The sequence below is a fragment of the Gadus macrocephalus genome, chromosome 22, assembly GCF_031168955.1.
Source record: "Gadus macrocephalus chromosome 22, ASM3116895v1".
In the NCBI taxonomy this organism is placed as follows: Eukaryota; Metazoa; Chordata; class Actinopteri; order Gadiformes; family Gadidae; genus Gadus; species Gadus macrocephalus.
In genome coordinates, this window is record NC_082403.1 from 7,252,041 (window position 1) to 7,271,079 (window position 19,039).

General features: G+C 46.3%; 2 protein-coding genes across 3 annotated transcripts; both read left to right on the top strand.

Moving 5' to 3' along the window:
• Positions 1–2,644: 2,644 nt before the first annotated feature.
• LOC132451323 (keratinocyte differentiation factor 1-like) lies at positions 2,645–10,314 on the top strand. 2 transcript variants are annotated; one of them, XM_060043707.1, is made up of 6 exons: positions 2,645–2,752; positions 2,846–2,904; positions 2,972–4,614; positions 5,084–6,051; positions 6,769–6,858; positions 8,054–10,314. In XM_060043707.1, exons 4-6 carry the CDS (start codon positions 5,109–5,111, stop codon positions 8,125–8,127), a joined length of 1,107 nt encoding a protein of 368 aa, XP_059899690.1. In that variant the 5' UTR covers positions 2,645–2,752; positions 2,846–2,904; positions 2,972–4,614; positions 5,084–5,108; the 3' UTR covers positions 8,128–10,314. The 2 variants fall into 2 exon arrangements, with proteins under 2 accessions (XP_059899690.1, XP_059899689.1); XM_060043706.1 differs by lacking the exons at positions 5,084–6,051; positions 6,769–6,858; positions 8,054–10,314 and having other exon boundaries at positions 2,972–4,122.
• Positions 10,315–12,558: 2,244 nt separating this feature from the next.
• On the top strand, positions 12,559–18,728 carry nudc (nudC nuclear distribution protein). Its single transcript, XM_060043712.1, has 9 exons — positions 12,559–12,828; positions 13,210–13,287; positions 13,402–13,626; positions 14,050–14,148; positions 14,641–14,754; positions 15,252–15,446; positions 17,070–17,153; positions 17,294–17,412; positions 18,432–18,728. Exons 1-9 carry the CDS (start codon positions 12,754–12,756, stop codon positions 18,481–18,483), a joined length of 1,041 nt encoding a protein of 346 aa, XP_059899695.1. The 5' UTR covers positions 12,559–12,753; the 3' UTR covers positions 18,484–18,728.
• The last annotated feature ends 311 nt before the right edge of the window (positions 18,729–19,039 follow it).

Here is a 19,039-nt window from a genome sequence, read left to right on the forward strand (position 1 = left end):
CCCAGTGGAAATAGGGCAGAGTTGTTTGTGCGTTTCATACAAAGAAAACTCCTCGTGTTACTGTGTAAGCAGAAGCCTATCTCGCATTATACTGCTGTGTGACTGCTAGGCCGGGTTTTATAAAGAGCGTGACAGCCGCACACCAGATGAGCATGTTTTCCATCAAGTCATAAATGAAGGAAAGGGAGTGTTTTTGTTAAAACTGTGACTTATCATTTGTTCAACGTCGAACAATAGGCATTATAAGGCAATTCGCCCAAATCCCTTCAGCTGGCGCGGATGTGCTTACCAACACAATCCTCAGGGCAAAAGCGTACACGACTTGTGTTACATCGGGTCCCACATCCAGATGCAGGCACCTAGAGCCGTGAAGGACGCCTCTGGCTCCCTCTGTATCTCGTTCTGTATACTCTGTGACTTGTCCCCGGTCTCCTTAGGTCAGGGGAGATCAGAAAGCTTCCTTTTCGCCGGGAGCAGGCCAAAGGCGGTGTGGACAGCCAGTAGTGTATACTCGTTAGACAATGGAGGAGGACAGTGGAGGAGAGAGTATCCACGAGGAGAAAGGAGTCACTTGCTTTGATGAATAGATCTCATTCCTAGTTTGATTGATGACACCCTTAAGCTCTTTTTCAGCTCCAGCACGCCCAACCTCCGCTACGTGCGCTATCTCTACCTTTCTCACTCCCTCACACCCACGCGCACACGTACACAGTACACACACACCCACGCACATGAACGCACACACTCACAGACACACACACACACACAAACACACACACACAAACACACACCCACATGAACGCACACATTCACAGACACACACACACACAAACACACACACATGTGCATGTATCCACACGCACCCATGCGTACACACACTATGGTATACACACACATATATGCACACGCACACACACGCATTCACACACCCACATGCATGCGAGCACCTGCACATGCAGACACACACAAACAATCAGACCCACACACATACATGCGTGTACACAAGCAGGAGCAACACACATCCACACACACGCAATAACACACACACACACACACACACACACACACACACACACACACACACACACACACACACACACACACACACACACACACACACACACACACACACAGTGATCCATACACATGCATGACTTTTGTGTTGTGTGTGTCATCAAGATTGCTTTTGCTGATGCCAGTGGAGGATTGTCACACGGGCGCATTCTTTGTTTTGATAGGCTTGATATATTATTCATTTAGCGAGAAGGAAACGGTTATTTCAAAAGCAAAGAAAACATGCCTTCCAAACCATTTCCTCTGACAGGAAATTGTGTATTGGATCAAAGCCGCTATAGTCATATGCTCACCAAATGGCACAGGTCACCTCCCTCCAATTTAAAATAAAAAAAAAAACAGAACAAAACTGTGTTTATTTGATGGGATCAAATACACACAATGATGTCTGTGACAGACATTACTCACTGCCTGTTGGCACGACCTGTCATTCTGTCTGTCTGTCTATCTGTCTGTCTGTAGGCAGGCATGTATGTATATTTGCATGTATGTATGTCCGAAAGTATGCATAGACAGTATGTATGTTTGTATGCATGTGTACGGAAGTTTGTGTGTGTAGTGTGACATGACATGGTTTGTGTTGCTGGACAGGTCCGACTGCCACAGACCTGCCATACCCAGGAGCTGTTTTGTGTGTTTACTATGATTTGTTTATGATCTGGTGACCGGCTGAAAGCCCCTTCTAACCCATCAGGGCTGGAGCAGCTGCAGGGGGTTTCACAGGAAAGACCATTAATAATTTTACCAAGGGCGTCCGTTCTGAAGGCCGATGAAGCTCAAGGTCAGGCTTGATGCAGAGATTCAAAGTCCCAGTGACGTACATGCTGCCAGGAGCTATTTAAATACTACTTGTATCCACCAAGGAGTCCCTACTTAATCCCCTCCTGGGAAAGTCAAATAAAGTATAAAAATGGAAATAAGATCTGTTTATTGCCTGCAAAAAAGCGATAGCAAGAAATTGGTACAAACCTGAGCCTTCAACAGTGGAGGGATATAATCAAGGAGATTTTTACAATGGAGAGGACGACTTTTTCTCTATGATCTAAAGGAGAAATCTTCCCCAGAAAATCGGAGAAATGGACTGGCTTTATATCAGAAGAATTGGACGCCCCTTCACTGTGAAAGTCTGTGGCCAAATAAAGGTAAATTGACGTGGTTATGTGGAATCATATAAGCTTGACTGTAGTGCCTCACACTATGTTCTTTGTGTTGCTTTTATTCAGTGTAAACATGTCAAAACACTATACATAAAGAGTTACAAAAAAAAGAAAAGAAAAAAAGATCTGTGATGTGCACATACATCTTTCTTTAAATGACATTATACTAATTAAATGTCTGTATTCAAAAATCCTTTACATTGGATTCCAGATTCCTCATGTATATTTTTTAAAGATAAGATCATTCTTCCAAAAAGATTGTAAGCAGCCTGCAGTGATAAGACCCACAGGCAGACATTCAGTAGCAAAGTCACCCTGACATCCCAATGACGAGCAGCTGTTTGCAATCAGCTAATTACCTGTGATTGGCTGAGGAGTTAGCCTTTCTGGCAATAAATATCTCCAACCATGTGGGGCATGTTCAGCAATATTGTTATGAGTATTTTCTTTGGTTGGGGTACTGCGCTGTTTGGTCTGTAGATGAATTGGCCAGCAGGAATGTCTTTTGGAATTAATTTGGGGTAAGTGTCTGAAGGTAGTCTGAACCATGACTACATGTGCACCTTGTTTCAGTTCGTTTGACCTTGGGTGCTTTTATTTCCAATATATTTTAGGTCCCTTCTGGTTTTCCTCCTACAAGCGGAGCATGTCAACAGTTTATGGGTCCCTCATGGTAAGTTTTAAACAGTAACTTGACATTAAGAGATTTCCCCATTATTTGTTTAAATTTGCTTTTATAGTCCCCCCAAATGTTGGCCCTTCTCCGTGGGGACGTGATGAAACGAGGCTTGGCGGCTACCCCCAGAATCAATTCAGACAAGACGCCATAGCTGCGAGCCCTCCCTGGAGTCCGTCCATCCACAGCCAGGCGGGAGTGAACAGTGCCTTGCGACAGGAACTCTCACGGAGACGCAATTACCCAGTAGCCGTAACCCCCAGTTCCGCCGAGTCCAAGCATAACTCCATCGTTCTAAGGCCCAGAACACTACAGCTGTCAGCTTTCCCGAAACCGAGGTCAAACCCACCGAGCGCTCATCACAGGAGCCGTCAAGACAAGCGGGGGGGAGATTTCGTACTCTCTGACGCCATCGCTAGCGGGACTGCTATCCACAATGGTAAGAGCTCGTCTGCTGGCTCCGTGCGTGACTCTATTGATAGAAAAGCACCCGCTGTTACCAAGCGGTTGATGGATACACCACGTAGGCCTACTGGAGAGCTGCTTCTGAGTCCTTCTAAGGATCGCTTTGCCGCTGCAGTGACTCCCACCACACTTTCATCCTCCAACTCTGGTCCGCGTGCGGTGGTTCCCATCAGGACCGGTGTCAACGTGTCGCCTCAGCTGTCTTCCGCCGCCGCCGCGAGCGCCGGCCCCGAAAAGCCCACACGGGCGGGTGCCAAGGTCGCCGGCCACATGGTCAGACGGCGTCCCTCGTTTCGGTCTTCCAAGAACTACCACCTTCCAGAATTGGTAAAGGCCTACGGCAAGTCTGCACCGGGAACCGAGTCGTCAAACTCGGAGCTGTCGGTGTATCAAAGGGCTGGTCCGGACAGAAACGCACCCCCTCGAAGCTTCCTGACTGGTGGGAAGAGGACGGCTAACTTATTTGCGCCAACCAAGGTCCAGACGATCCCGATACGCTTTGGCGGCATCCCTATTCAGCGGTTGAGAGACCCACTTAAAAATGGCGGCACCGGCGTCGTGTCTCGGCCACAGGCGACCAACTCGGCCCCGCTGCAGAAGACTGTCTTTTATTCTCAAAGGGCAAACTACTTGCACAACCAAAGATGACTTCACATAGGAGGAATAAATGACTTTGTCCCACTTATAAGTAATTGAAACTTTAGAAAATGTTATCATGCTATTCTGTGCAATAAATTATTTTTATATTGACTTCGTGGCATGTTTACTGCAGATTTGGTGACATCTACTGTTCAAACGGTTGTGGTACACCTAAGTTTCAATGCCAAGAGCAGTGCTGGTTTGACTTGGTTGAAGGATACTGGGAATGTCGACTGGATCTGTGCATTTTATAACTTATGTTCGGCCTACTTGGCTTTGTCTACTTTCATCGGGAATTCAACCAGCTTAATGCAGTGTCGGTCTACTTAAAACTTGCTGGCCTAAGTTTGCAAATGTTCTCGTTGAGTGCAAAGGGTCAACGAATCTCGACCCACTCCCCACCCCCTCGTACCACGGAACTAGGAGTGACGTCAGTGGGCGGAGCTTCAGTCCACCTTGACGATCAGGTAGATTTAGGGGAAGTTTTAAAATACGTGACGTAACTTCAGCGTTATTAATGTATCCAATATATTGGCACCTTTTCGAGGACAGTGTGCATTGGATCACTAAGCCAAACTGTTGGCCCTTCCACGAACATATTACGTGAGTAACGAGTGGCCCTCTCTGAAATGGAGGCGAACCATACATTTGCTTTCGTTGACGTTTTGTGTTAATGATTGGCGTCAACATTTTTAAGTCTTTATATATCAAACATTAAAACCCGTACGGTTTACAAAATATTCCCGTGTTTATTCGTCCTTCTGTTCCGTGTGTCGGTAAACAAAGGACCTCGCTTGCTAAATGCTTCTTCAATCATAAAACAGGCAGATTTAGCATTTTCCATTGTGTATTTAAGTCGTGGGAGGAGGTTGTGTACACCTCAAACATCGCATACTTTCTTAAAATAAACTACTGGACTGACTCTCCTGACTATATCTCGGAGAGAACCAGTCTGATCAATCAGCCTTGGTTTCATTTCTGAACCTACACGGTAAAGAGTTATGATACAACAAAACAAGGGCAGCTATATTTGTCTTGCTGGTGTGTAACAATGAATCCCTTCCTTGGCCAGACCTTGTGTGGACTAGACCTACACCATGCCCACCAGCGGCAATGGCAGCGGGAGGCACTTATCAGAGCCCCGCTGCTCCATAGAGGATCACGACCCTTCGTTGCTGAGCAACCAGAACAATAACTACCAGGAGCGCAGCGTTGACCCGCCAGAAAACCTCCCTAAGGACAACCGGAGAAAGGACTCCACCCTTCCCCATAGAGCCCACCTGAAGTACTCCGACGGGCAAGCTGACGAGACGGTCGGCTTCATCACCGTCGCCAACGAGCCCGGGGGCGGGGCTTGCTCCTGCGGGCGCTGCCGGAGCCTGGTGTGCAGGGTCCTGACCTGCGGCCTGTACGGGGTCTGCCAGCGCACCCTCTGTGCGCCTTGCTTGACCGCCCCTCCCACCCAACCCGAGAACAAGGAGCGCACTAAGGAAGAGGAGGAGGAGTACCGCGATGAGCCGGCCTGGCTGGAAGACGTCCACCTCGACGGGGTCAAAGTGGACTTTCAGCGAAGCGCTCCTGACATTGAGCGGGAGGCGCCCTCTTCCTCCAACGTCCGCCCGGCCGGCCCCAAGCCGCCCCAGCCGCCGGACAAGACCAGCCGCCGGTCGTACGACTCCATCGACTGGGAGGAGGAGGAGGAGGAGGAGGTGGCGTACGGCGGCGAGGGCGTGGACGCCCTCATCACCAAGAAGCTGCTGGCGCTCTACACGGAGTACCAGATCGAGGAGCTGGCCCGCTGCACCACCGACTCGCTGTTCCTGCGCAAGTCCACGGAGATCCACCAGCTCATCAACTCCCTGGCGGTGGAGCACCAGATGGACGAGCAGGAGGCGGAGGGCCGGCTGGTGAGGGGAATCATCCGCATCAGCACGCGCCGCAGCAAGAAGGGCAGGCGGCCGCACGATGCGGTGAGCGAGAGGACGCTGTCGGACAGCGGCAACGAGACCATGCGGAACAGCGACTCTTGCAGCAACAACAGTACGTTTTCTGCGTGTTGTTGTGTGGTGGTTGTTTATGCTGTGACAGGACGTGGGGGATCAGGGATGGGCGTCTCTTTTTCGGATGGAGGTCTGCCCGGCAGCAGCTGCTCTGTGCCACTGGGATCCAGGCCGACCATATAGGGGTGACTCAAATGAATCGTTGGTTCTAAAGTCATACATCAGCACAAATGGAAAGGCAAGCTTAAAAGGGAGGTTTTGTTTTTGAGGATGTCAAAATGACCAAGCAAGTCTCTGTCTTTCGGTCTTCGATAATATGTCTCTACGGCCTCAACCAAATGTTGTGAAGCGGGTTTAGGAGTGCAGCTCCCTTATGGTATACGATACGTTTTCATGCTAAGCATGGGCGTGTTTTAGGCCTTATTATGATGGTAGGGGGACACTTAATATCTCATGGTTGGTCGATAGTTAGAGTCGCTCGCACCTCTGTGACAACGATATTCTGGGCATCCGGGCCTGAGACATGGAGATGCCCACAGCACAGGGTCGCCCATAGTTAAACCATTTTCCCTTTTTACGACCGACAAAGTTTTAGTGAGAACCCAAAGATATGGTCTGGTGTAAGTCATTTATATTACACTTTGCTGCAAATTAACAAATGAATATAAAGATGCTTTTATTGTGAATAATATCATTAGCAAAAATCTGCTGTAACACAAAACTGAACCTTACTGTTTTCTTTTGTGATCCCTACAAGATGACTACAAATCAAGTCCTAACTTCCAGATATCAGATGTCACACATTCGGACATGTATGCCAGGAATATGAGGAGGAACAACAGTGATGGTAGGTTTTTTTTTTTCACATTCACACGTACACAACATGAATATACGTACTTACACAAATGCTCACACGTACACAAACATACACAAGTTATTAATATTGTTACACAAATTCCGTCATATACCATATACCCCGTAGAAATGTCATCAATGTATGATTGTCCGAGAACTTAGATACCGCCCAAGCCTAAGATTGGTTAATAGTAACTGGAGGATGCGGTAAATCAAACGGCTACAACATCCACCACGGCTACAAATATTTTTCAACAAGTTGAACTAAGGTGTATCATTAAATATAGCGGCGCTCAAATGCAGCAGATGCAACAGACTTGCACAAGGCTGCTAGAGCAGCAATGCATTATGGGTGCCCTTTTGGAAATGACTTTCCTTCATGGATGAGGAAGTATTTACCTTGTAGCTGATGTGTAGTGACATTGTGTCTATTTTCCTGTAACCGCCTGCATGTGCATGACTGTGGGCTTTCTGTAGAAAGGACACAAAGGCTGCATGTGTAATGTGAGGATTGTGTTTTTGAGAGCGTCACAGTCCTTCTCTTGGCTCACACCCTCTTCCGTATTCCCGGCAGAGGAGGCTTACCATCTGTCAGTCACTCAGTTAACATCCGGAACACTCTATTGACTTTTTATACCGCTTTATTCCCCTTTCTATCTTTTGGGATATTAAATCATAAAACCCTTGGAATTCATGTTTGGATTGTGTTTAGCTTTTGCAAAGCCTGTCAATAAAACGTAAGATGGTCGGGAAATGTGTGGTACTTGTTTCCTTTGTTTGTCGAGTGATTTGAAATGTAAAAACAAATCAGTGTGCTATTTAATTGTACTTGAAATTTAAACATTTCCCCTAATTATCTAAGGAGTCACAGTTGGTCTATGTCATTCAATAATCTCAACAGGCTGTTTATGTTTCTGTGTTTATTTATTGACTTTTATTTATCTTTGTAGCAATTCATTGTTTGGTCATTCATCGTGTATTTATTTTTCATTACGAGGGAGACATTGTTGTGTTTCAAGTGACACAGCGTTTTTCAAAGCACGTTTTGTGATGCATTCTGATGTACAAGCCTTATAGGGCCACTGAGCTCAATCGTCTTTCTGCCTAATAGAGACCCACCTCCTGGATACACGGATAGGTTTCACTGTGGGTCATTGACTCTTCCTTCTCCCTCTTCCCCACCACAGGTCGCTCTGTTCCATACTCAGACACCATGTTATCATCAGGTGTCTCAGTCGCTCGCACCTCCGTGAGGACGTGATCCTGAGCCTCCAGGGCCGAGACACGAAGATGCCCACAGCGCAGGATCCCCCAGGGGCATCCATGGCACAGTAGTAGCACCCCACCCCCCTCCCCTTCCATCCCAGGCAAGCTCGCCTCTGGAAGTACTGACTGTTTTCGTACGCTTTGTTTGTATGTGTGTCAGTTGTGTGGAACCTCGGGTGTTGAAGGAGGTCCGGGTACTCTGGGCTAGCGGTTGGTCAGTGGGAAGAATTCTGCGATTGAACGCCCACACACGAGAGCTGGCCTCGCAATGGAGGGCCGTTGGTAGCTGGCTGGCCAAGACGGCGGAAAGACCCAGCACTCGGCGACCCTCCTCGTGTATTCCAAAAAATGTAACCGTCCCCATGGTCTGTTTGAGAGGGAAAATGTACTTTAGCTTTCATCAAAACATGACTTTGGTTGGTTGCTGAGGTTGTATTTAATGAGCCGGGCCAACCAAAGACATTTGAGTCACTTTGAACCCTTGGTGGTCTTTTGGAATGGACCGGTAGCAGGAATAACTTATCTAAGGTCATGGTTTTTACGTGAAGCTCTGTGACGCTCTGAGAATGGTTCACAATGTGCTTATGGTCCTATTTACAGCAGTGATACCTGAAGAATTGAAGATTTAGAATTTCTTCCGGACTTTGAAGTGTAATCTCCGAAGCTCTCCTTTTAGTTAGGAGTAAACCGTACACCCGCTACCCACACAAGTCAGCTGAAGAGCGAGTCTGCTGCGATAGCTTCACCTACCCTCTATTGCGGAACAACCTCTTCTGGGGGATGTAAAGCGCTTGATTTGAATGCTAGCCAGTACGTTGCCACTGACACCCAGTTGATAACATCCTCTAGTCTAGTTTTAATGGAAGGATTCACTGTTTGTCTCTCCTTCGATTTACTCAACAACCATTCATCAAACGACTTCGCACTTGGCGGGTGTATCAGGTCCCAAGGAGGGGCAGTGTCCAGCATGAGGTTGTTTGGATGAGCAGTTCTGGGAAAAAGCTGCAAGCGGCAATGCTTGAAGCCAGGCAGTGGCCTTTTCCAAACAGGCACGTTGTGAATGGGCAATGCACTATTACTGCAAATGCAAGGGCTTTCTTCAGTTGGCCATTGGCTCAATCACTCTTGTGCTGCCTCGCTGGGCAATGGAGACTGACTTCATTGACATTTATTTAAAGAGAATCAATGCAGATTTTCCCGATTGCTACATCAATTGAAGAATGATATCCGAGTGCGAGTGCGTAATTTTGTAACATAACACCACTAGGAAATGTATTTTTGATACAAAAGAAAACTATCTTTAATACAAAACAATGTGATTGGATAGTATATTCCATTATTATCACAATTTATAATTGGTTGGAAGAACCTTTTCTTCATTCATTTTCATCGTAATATCCAAAGTTATTTTGTTCTCAAACATATAACCAGCGGTTTCATTACATGGAGTACAATTTGTATTTCTCTTTAAAGGAAAGATGCAATCTTTGAAATTGAATCCTCATCCGTTATTAGAGTGAACACCTTCGTACATCGTATGCCAACACATGCTCTGTGGTTAACCTATCAAGTGACACAGTTAGTCCACATCTTTATGTTTTGCACAAAGTTTGTATTGCGAGGCGACGTCCAAGCCCGTTCAAGTTCCAGTGGGAATTTTGCCAGCTGACATTGCTGGAATTCGCCCTTGCTTATCAGCATTTTGTGTGGTTGTAGTGAACGTGGACTGTGGCGTAGTTTAGCTTAAATACCTTGCAGTGGAAAGGCCAATGTCATTAGTCTGTGATGACCCTGTTGATGTTTTTTGCAGTTATTGCTATATACTGGAATGCTCCTTCGGCTCATGTAAATGTCTCTTCCTATGGTTTGTCGTTTGATAAGCAAAATCAATAGTGGGAATGTTGAGCTATTTATTTGTGTTCAGATATTAGAAGAGGATATGTATATAACAATGGTCTATTATGTGATATGCCAGTTTGCTTTCCAGGAAACCACTGAATTATTTAGGAGGTCCGTGAAACCGGTTATTCAGGTTGAAACCAAAGAGTCACAGAAGTCTGGTTGTTTGTGGTTTGTAGATGTTTGCCCGGTGTGTCAAAAAAAATGCAAATGATAAATGCTGTCTATATTTTACAATTTCAACAAACTATGTGATTTGAGCTTATTAAATTGCTTGATACTCCATTTGTGTTTTTTTCAATACGTTTCTACCTAATGTTTTTGACTTAAAGTATTTCGCTTTTTCATGGCCTTTCATTTCTTTTAATCAGGTTAATTTAAGTGGTAACAAAAGCGCAGAAAAAATCCACATAGCTGCAAAATATCTCTAATGATGTCCTATTAAGTAAAGCTTTGATCTTCCTCCGGTAAAAATGTATGTTTATATGATGACTTAAAATGATTCTGTTCATCATGCTACCACATGAGGGCGACAGATCAGGGGAAGGTATATTCCCAGAGAGACTGCCATAACGATTATAATCCTTCAAAAACGTCCGGCATACCTAGCCACACTGGCCTCATGTTGATGTGTAAAGAGATGGAAACGACCATCACATAATAAACACAGTAAGTAGAAAAGTCCAAACAACATACAAAACACTCAAACATACTGCAAGTCTTTTCTTCTCAAGAGAGGGTTGGGGTTTATCTTTGAATGTTGGTCTCGAACAAACGGCATCTCGCCTCAAAACACCGATAGCTCTGCTTTGCTGATAATGAGCTTGACAAACAGTGCTGTGACTAAGTCCTGGCTCACGGTTCGGAGGGCAACGGCTGCTAGAAGGACTCTGTCCAAACGGGCGGCATCTTGCAGGGTCAGGAGTCCCACCACCGCCTGCAGAGAGCCTTCTGGGCTGCCGGTTCAAGGTCTTGAACCACCAACGAATACCCAAATCCAATCCCAACCGTACATTGGGAAAGTACGCATTTTGTATGAATATTTGAACAGTGTATTTGAAGAAGACGTACTCATAATAAACCTAGAAGAGACTCGGAACACTTTACGTTGTGAATGTTGTTTAATGATACCAAACAGCCTGTTTGGTATCATTAACCTCAGCTGAGTTAAATGGCGCTGTGCCCTTGAGGTGGAGACTTCACAGAAGTCATGTGCATGACTCTTGCTCACAGACGAGGGCCAAGGTGGGCTTCAACCCTCTGCCCTCAGAACCATTCCTCCCCTCCAGAATGCTCGGTACGCCTGCTGGAGCTCCTCCTCCTCTTCCACCTCCTCCTCCTGCTCCTCCTGCTCCGTCACTTCGAAGGCCACCCGTGCCTCCGCAAGCCCCAGGGGGCCGGCGGTGGCCAGCTGGTCCAGACACCGCCGGCCGGCTCAGGAGAAGACGAGGGTTTGGACCGCCGCCCCGGACCCCAACTGGTGGGTGACCCTCAGGCAGTCTGTCGCTCTCCTCCTTCTCCTCCTCTTCCTCCTCCCCATCGTCTCTCCTCTCTTATCTCCTCGCCTGGCAGTGACGTGCGTGTGTGCGTGTGTGTGTGTGTGTGTGTGTGTGTGTGTGTGTGTGTGTGTGAGAGTGACCCACAGAAGCTCATACTGGTTTAGGGTAGGGGGTGTGACCTGTGTGACCACTTATCCACCAGAGAAGACGGACAGACAGAGCGACCGACGCACAGACAGACAGAGAGAGAGCCACGGACTGACGTGAAATGGGTTTAAGGCGGTCCAACTGGGCATCAGACAGACAGACAAACAGACAGACAGACAGACAGACGGGGAGACGATGACCCGGGCGGGCGGTTTCGCAGTTGGAGCGCTTGGTGGTGTGAAGCTGATCCAGAACATAAATACATTTCGACACAAGGGGTGTCACAGGGGAAAGATTACCGCAGGGGGTGGGGTGAATGACACTTCCCGTGTTTACACATGCATGAGACTGTACCGAGGTAGGACAGGATGTCAGCACATCGGGGCTGACATGTCTTTTATATGCCGTTAAGGCTCCATGTCCATGGATTACGAAACATCTATGTTTTTCGCTTTTTTTCTAGTCCCATTTCAATCCTAGCATAATTATTGATAATCATGATTAACTAATTATGACCTATTTCAAATGTTTATTATATAAAGGACAATCAATGCAATCAATATATAAAGGACAATCAATCACACAAATTGCAGATTATACACTTTGTCTCTATATATATGTACACATATGATTTTTTTTATCTACCATTTAATTTACCATTTAACTATTTAACAATACGTTTTTTGTAATAGAACATTTCAAATTGATTTTTTTATTAATAAATTTGACAATATATTAATAGTATTATTATCAGCATTAATATATTATTGAGAATCTTAAGACATTTAGTAGTCTCCTAATGATCCTGTTAATATGAAAGTATTATAACTGGAGAAGATTCTGGTAGTTTTTGCACCGTGTCCCGCCTTGCCTTATGGTTCCTTTTACATGCATTGTATTCGTTCATTTAGTTGTCTGTCAGAATGAAGAACAACAATTGGTCAAAAAAATGAAGGCGTTTCTCGTTTCCAGGAAGTGAGTGTAGTGTGTGCGAGCCTTCACGTTGTTGCCAACCAACATTTAGGTCGACATTTCAATAATTCTCGTGTTATTACAACGTTACCTTATTTTTCACTATGAACGATGAGGACGAGAGGTTCGACGGGATGCTACTCGCCATGGCGCAGCAGCATGAGGGAGGGGTTCAAGAGGTAAAAGTGTGTTGTTCTGAACACTTATAGCATCGAGAGAGCTAGCAAGAGAGCTAACCATTAGCTTTTCTTTGGACCGCTCATTCAATGTTCGACGTCATCGTGCTGATTTCATATGTATATAATGCTCTTAATATGCTGGTGGGGTCGTTGGGGACTGTCACTAAGTATATTAAACACATTTTATTGAGAGACAATTCTATATATTCCCGAAGTATGTGGTAAAACTGAATGAGGGCACCGGCATGTGTCTGCATCTCGGACCTGCTCGGCTCCCAGAGCCATGCCCCGGCCCGCTAGTCATTTCATCTTACGACATCCGGCTGTAGTCCCTTGGTGGATGCTAAAGATTAACTCTGATTTACTGTGCTCCATCAACAGTTAGTCAACACATTCTTCAGCTTCCTGCGACGGAAAACGGATTTCTTCACCGGTGGGGAAGCAGGTGCCCCAGAAAAGGTCAGTCCCCGCCCACTAAGGTGCAAATATCCGGTGAACTTACATCCTAGCTACCTATCGCCTATCCACTCTCTCTTCCCCAACAGTCACCTTGATGTTTATTTAACTTTCTAGCTCGTAAAGGAGACTGTCGCCCGCCACAGCCAGCTTGCGCTGAGGGTCCACAGAGACCGCAAGAGCAGGCAGGAGAAGGAGAAGAAGGATAAGGCAGACCGGGCCGCCAAGCTGGCCGAGGAGGCCAACAGCAAGAAGAAGAAGGACGACGATAACAAGGCCGGCCCCCAGATCAGGGAGCTGACAGAGGAGGAGGCGGCGAAGCTGCAGTCTGAGATCGACCAGGTGAACGGTCCTTCCCTCCCCTCCGTGTGCTTCACCACAGTCGTTAGGGGGACTCTTTCCTGCCCTCAGGGCGTGTTTCAATCAGCGAAACCACCCCACAGCTGTGCACATCATCAGCGGCACCATCATTACGTATAGATGGATGGATATATAGGAACTTTATTAATCCCTCGGGGAGGTTCCCTTAAAAACAAGTATAAAAGTATAAATAAGCACCATTGATGGACTTTATATTTTTATATACGTTTTTATATAAGTTCAGGGCGTTTGGGAATCGTAGCATGATTAGACTCATACTACACGTATATAAACAGCAGTACTTTGGAGACGGAGACTTTGATTGTATCCACCATACCTTTCTGAATGAGGGCGATATAATTTCTGTTCAGTTTAATTCATGCAAGTGTCTACGGTGCATTGCAGAAAAAGCAGGGAGACGACGAGAAGAAGGAGACTCCGGCGGTGGCCGCAGACCGCCCGTCAGACAAAGAGGAGCAGCAGGAGGAGGAGAAGGAGAAGGGGGTGAGTGTGTTGAAGACCCAACCACCCCAGTGCTCTCGTAACTTGATAGGAACAGCAGGAGCCCCACCTGGCATCAACAAGCGGTCCCAATATGCAACTCCTGTGCCAAAATCTAGGATCAGATTTCACTGGCCCGGCCCGACATGTAATTAAGTGTACTAAAGACAGCTCCTGCTCTTCAGGAGTAGCCATTCATTTAGTTGGCGACGTTGATCATGCAAACCTGCCAGATAATGCAAGATGTACTGAGATTCTGTTTTGGGGATTTATTGTTCATTGCTAGTGGGTATTTTTGGTATGTCCCGGAGTGTCAAGACACGATTATGAATGATTGATCGCCATTATGAATGTTGTGTATGACTGTGTGTCTGACTTCTGGACCGGAGATTGCAAGAGTCCTGATCCAAAAGCTAGGTATGAACAGACTCAACCCCAGATTTACAACTGGGGAGTTTGGGGCTGGTTGATAACCATCGCCCTCTCCCCCTCAAGGCGGACTCAGATGCCGAGGATGACGAAAAGGATAAGGACAAGCTGAAGCCCAACGCGGGGAACGGAGCCGACATGCCCAACTACAAGTGGACCCAGAGCCTGTCGGAGGTGGACGTAAGTTCAGCTCCGCGAGGCAGGATAGGGAATGGTCTCGACATGGAGATGCTGCACTAGCAGACCACCACCACTGCACAGGCCCTATCTCTGGTGACATCAGTTATGAAACATTTATGAAACGAGAGGACCGCACACCAGTGTAGCACCAGTGCCACCCAGTGGAAGATAATAATTCTGCAGCTTACCTATCAAAAAAAAAAAAAAAAAAACTATTTTTAAGTCACGATGTTTATACCGATTTTTAATTTGTCAGGATGATATGTATACCAATCAAAACTTTATCACTGCAACGATTTATTGATATAATTACAATATATAATGTATAATAATGCACTTATGGTACATTATACACTGCAGTTATTCAATAGCTGCCAATGGTATCCATTCAATAATTTATCAATGATTTAATTGTATTCACCCTTATTAAAGATAAATGTAACTGAATCAGAAGTGGACAGTGTCTGAACCTCAAAGCGGTGCTCTGCCCTCCACAGCTGCTGGTGCCGTTTGACGTGAAGTTCCGCATGAAGGGCAAGGACGTGGTGGTGGACATCCAGCGGCGCAGCATCAAGGTGGGGCTGAAGGGCCAGCCGCCCGTCCTGGAGGGAGAGCTGTGCCACGAGGTCAAGGTGGAGGAGAGCTCCTGGCTCATAGAGGACGGCAAGGTGGTCACCATCCACCTGGAGAAGGTACGCAAAATGACTTTTCCCCGGGGAGACCCTGTAGTCGTACAAGGATGTGGTTAATGCCCCTTTCCCATTTACTCTGGGGGGGCACGACGACAAGGAGTCCTGGCGGGGGGGGGCGGTATTTAACTTTTTTGGTAAAACAAAACCAATAGTATAATGTAACCATATAAAAATAATAATAGTCCCTCAACTAATCCGACCAGCGATCGGAACAGTCGCTTCCCTGTCGTCATTGTGTTAAACCAGCCAATATCGCGCCAGGGGGAAAAGCCAGCTTGGTGATTGGCTCCAGTAAAAGCGAATCGGAAACGGAAAGAAACGTTTTGCTCTCCACAGCCCTTCTTTAATAGCTCCATGCTCCAGCCTCTGCTCCAGCCCCTGCCGGCAGAGGCTTGGGGTACCCAGTCTAATACCGTAGCCTATCTCAACTATAACCTTATTTCATATTAATCGCATTGTTTGCTGCGTTACCAACATTATCTATGCCGGCTTAGGGATGCGGGATGTTCAATATCAATAACGTTGAGTTCATAAGCGCAAACATTATCGTTTCTGAGTTGATAATTTTTGGCAGGTGTTTTTGAGCACAGTATAAAGTATATAGTAAGATGGTCACCGACCGTCTTCTCTGTGCCATATATCCCGCTGCTTCGGGTTTCCTTTGATAGGCGCGTTGAGAGGAGCGGGCAAATCAGCTGTTTATAAGTGTACCCGCGCACCACTGGCATGCATGTGCGTGGGTATGAGAACGTCAGGGAGAGAGTGCTATGAGGAGATGAATGAATGGAACGATATTTACATTTTAAAATCTCAAAAAAAAAGAAGCGAAATCAATTTGTGCCGCTGTGCCACACATTGGTCTATGTATTGGAAACGCTGATAGCGCCCCCTGTAGGATGGTACCATTAATTAGCGTACACTATTTTCACCAAGGGACAAAAATCATCAACCTTTAGTAATTAAACGGGTTAATGATGCTCATGTTTGTTGGCAATTACAAGGGTCCACCAGGTCTGGCTCTCAACCTGTTGGAGTGAGCACAGGATATCTATACCTACATCCTGACTAATGCCGCTTTTCCACTGCATGGTACCAGCTCGACACGACTCGACTCAGCTCGCATTTTTTGCGTTTCCACCGCGAAAACATGGTATCTGGTACCTGAAGTGGCTGCTTTTTCTAGTACCGCCTCGCTCTAGGTTCCAAGCGAGCTGAGCCGATGCTAAAAGGTGACGTCGGCAGACGGCCGGCCACTGATTGGCCAGAGAGTGTGAAGAAGTCACGAGAGCGACATGGCAACCATGCTGGTAACAGCCATAGCAGCACCGCAGCCAACATATTCCACTTCTTCAACATGCCAGCTAATAATACGAACACGAATACCATCGCATCGATGTCCTCCATTGTTGTTATGTGGGTTCTGTCCATGTGTGGGTTGCGTAGGTGTTGTTTGCGTCGCGTACAAAAATACGTCACGGCCCTTTCGCGCAGCCGACCCCGCCCACGTCCAGGAGGTACTATTTGCGGTGGAAAAGGACCCGCGCTGCTACCGTGTCGAGTCGTGTCGTGTCGAGCTACATGTGCGGTGGAAAAGCGGCATAATCCTGCTCCCTCCTCTTCCAGATCAATAAAATGGAGTGGTGGAACAAAATAGTCACCACAGATCCCGAAATCAACACCAAGAAAGTCTCCCCAGAGAACTCAAAGGTCAGTGCTTCCACCTCTCCATACGGAGGCGTGAATATTAATCCGTGACCCCTGAACATATCCTGTACCCTCCCTCCACACGATCCATCCTGTGCCCTTTATTGACGGTATCTGCGTGGTGTGCGTTGCCCGCCGTGCAGCTGTCAGACCTGGACGGAGAGACGCGCGGCATGGTGGAGAAGATGATGTACGACCAGCGGCAGAAGTCCATGGGGCTGCCCACCTCCGAGGAGCAGAAGAAGCAGGACATCCTCAAAAAGTACGTGTTTCGGACCGAACCGGGTAACGGACGACCGCTTGGCGCCCTTGATGTTGAAGGGCTGTCGGCCGGGAAGGCGCTGCTCTTTATTGGACAGTCGGTGGTGTATTTTATTACAGCCAACTGTCAACGGCCTTTTTATTAGGCGCCCCATTATATATATGACTTGGCTTAACCCCAGCGCTATATGATTTCCTAAAAGCGTTTAGTTAAAAATGGCATGACAGAAAAAGTGCATTCTCTCGCTTACCATGCCGCGTTTCATGTTTTATTATTCAAGGTCACGCTACCCTCCTTAATTCCACGCTATATATCAAATAAAAGCTTTTTACGAAGTGCCATTTCCCACCCCAAACGTTTAAATCAAATGCAGCCTATCTGTTCCTCTGGGTTTCCAAGAGCTTGACGTATTCAGCATATTGCAGAGAGTTGCGTTACATAAGCCCACTCGCTCTTCCTGTAAAGTGGACCTGTCCTTCCTCTTCAGCTTGTGGCTCCATGATGTCAGGCCAGTTGTTGCATCCTCTTCTTCCAGAGCGGTACCTGTTTTTATGTAAACTAGAACAGCCCTTTTGTTGTTGTCAAGAATGTAGGATGATTTGTGCTGTACTTTGCACAAGAAAAATGCCTTTTGTATGCAGTTTGAAATTTCTAAATTCTTAGCAATGCTATTCTTAGCAATGCTTAACAACGCCAGTAATACTTGGAAATGACGATTCGGTTCATGGCTTGTGTATGAAATCAACAAAAACAAACATGAAATGATTATATTAATTAGTTGATTTTTATTCAGTTTACCCTACTTATGACTTTTGGATAGATAAGGTGTATACTGCATCCAAACTGTGTACATCATCCTTTTTATCAATATACACAACTCATTTTACCCACCGTGCTTGCCAAAGGTTTTTCCAGATTACTCAAGTACAGAAAATGATATCAAGTACAACAAGAACCGCCATATGTATTGATCTCCATCTGTCGCCCTACTCACGCTGTGCTCGTGGTTGTCTCTGCAGGTTCATGTCCCAGCACCCAGAGATGGACTTCTCCAAGGCCAAGTTCAGTTGAGTCCAGTCTGTCCCCACAACGTCCACCATGCCTGAGATGTGTGTGACCCCAGAGCAGGGGCGGCTACAGGCCGTCCCCTCCATCTGTTCCTTTGTGTCTTCACCATGTTCACCGTGTTCTCAATGTAACCCCAAGCCATGACCCCCAGCTTGACGACTGTAACGCCCCAATACGTTTACTCTGAATATTTAATGTTATGTTTGGACTTTCTTTTTAAAAAAATAAATAAAATATACCAAAGCCAATATGATGCATTTATTGGAGAAAGCAACATGGAGGTGTAATCTGATTCTTTTTTTATTGTGAAGGTAATCGATGTCTTCACAGGATTCATTTACAACATTAATGTACAGGCTGAATTTCACTTGTAAATACTTGAATGGCATGGCTCTTAACTAGAGCAAAGAGTCTGATATATTATACAGTATGTATTGGTGTGTATGGACAAGCCTTTCACAAGGGCCTACCTGAGGAATTTGGGTGTCATCCAAGTTCATCATCAAGACAATGCACCTCAAACACATCCAGGTCTTCATAGCTTGTTTGATCCATAACG

What these genes read in the sequence shown, in the direction of transcription:
- LOC132451323 (XM_060043706.1), top strand. Translation starts at nt 2,712, where the DNA reads ATGAATTGGCCAGCAGGAATGTCTTTTGGAATTAATTTGGG. An exon ending in TCTTTTGGAATTAATTTGGG is followed by an intron (nt 2,753 to 2,845) that starts GTAAGTGTCTGA and finishes AATATATTTTAG; the next exon opens with GTCCCTTCTGGTTTTCCTCC. An exon ending in CAGTTTATGGGTCCCTCATG is followed by an intron (nt 2,905 to 2,971) that starts GTAAGTTTTAAA and finishes TTGCTTTTATAG; the next exon opens with TCCCCCCAAATGTTGGCCCT.
- nudc (XM_060043712.1), top strand. Translation starts at nt 12,754, where the DNA reads ATGAACGATGAGGACGAGAGGTTCGACGGGATGCTACTCGCCATGGCG. An exon ending in TCACCATCCACCTGGAGAAG is followed by an intron (nt 15,447 to 17,069) that starts GTACGCAAAATG and finishes CTCCTCTTCCAG; the next exon opens with ATCAATAAAATGGAGTGGTG. An exon ending in TCTCCCCAGAGAACTCAAAG is followed by an intron (nt 17,154 to 17,293) that starts GTCAGTGCTTCC and finishes CCCGCCGTGCAG; the next exon opens with CTGTCAGACCTGGACGGAGA.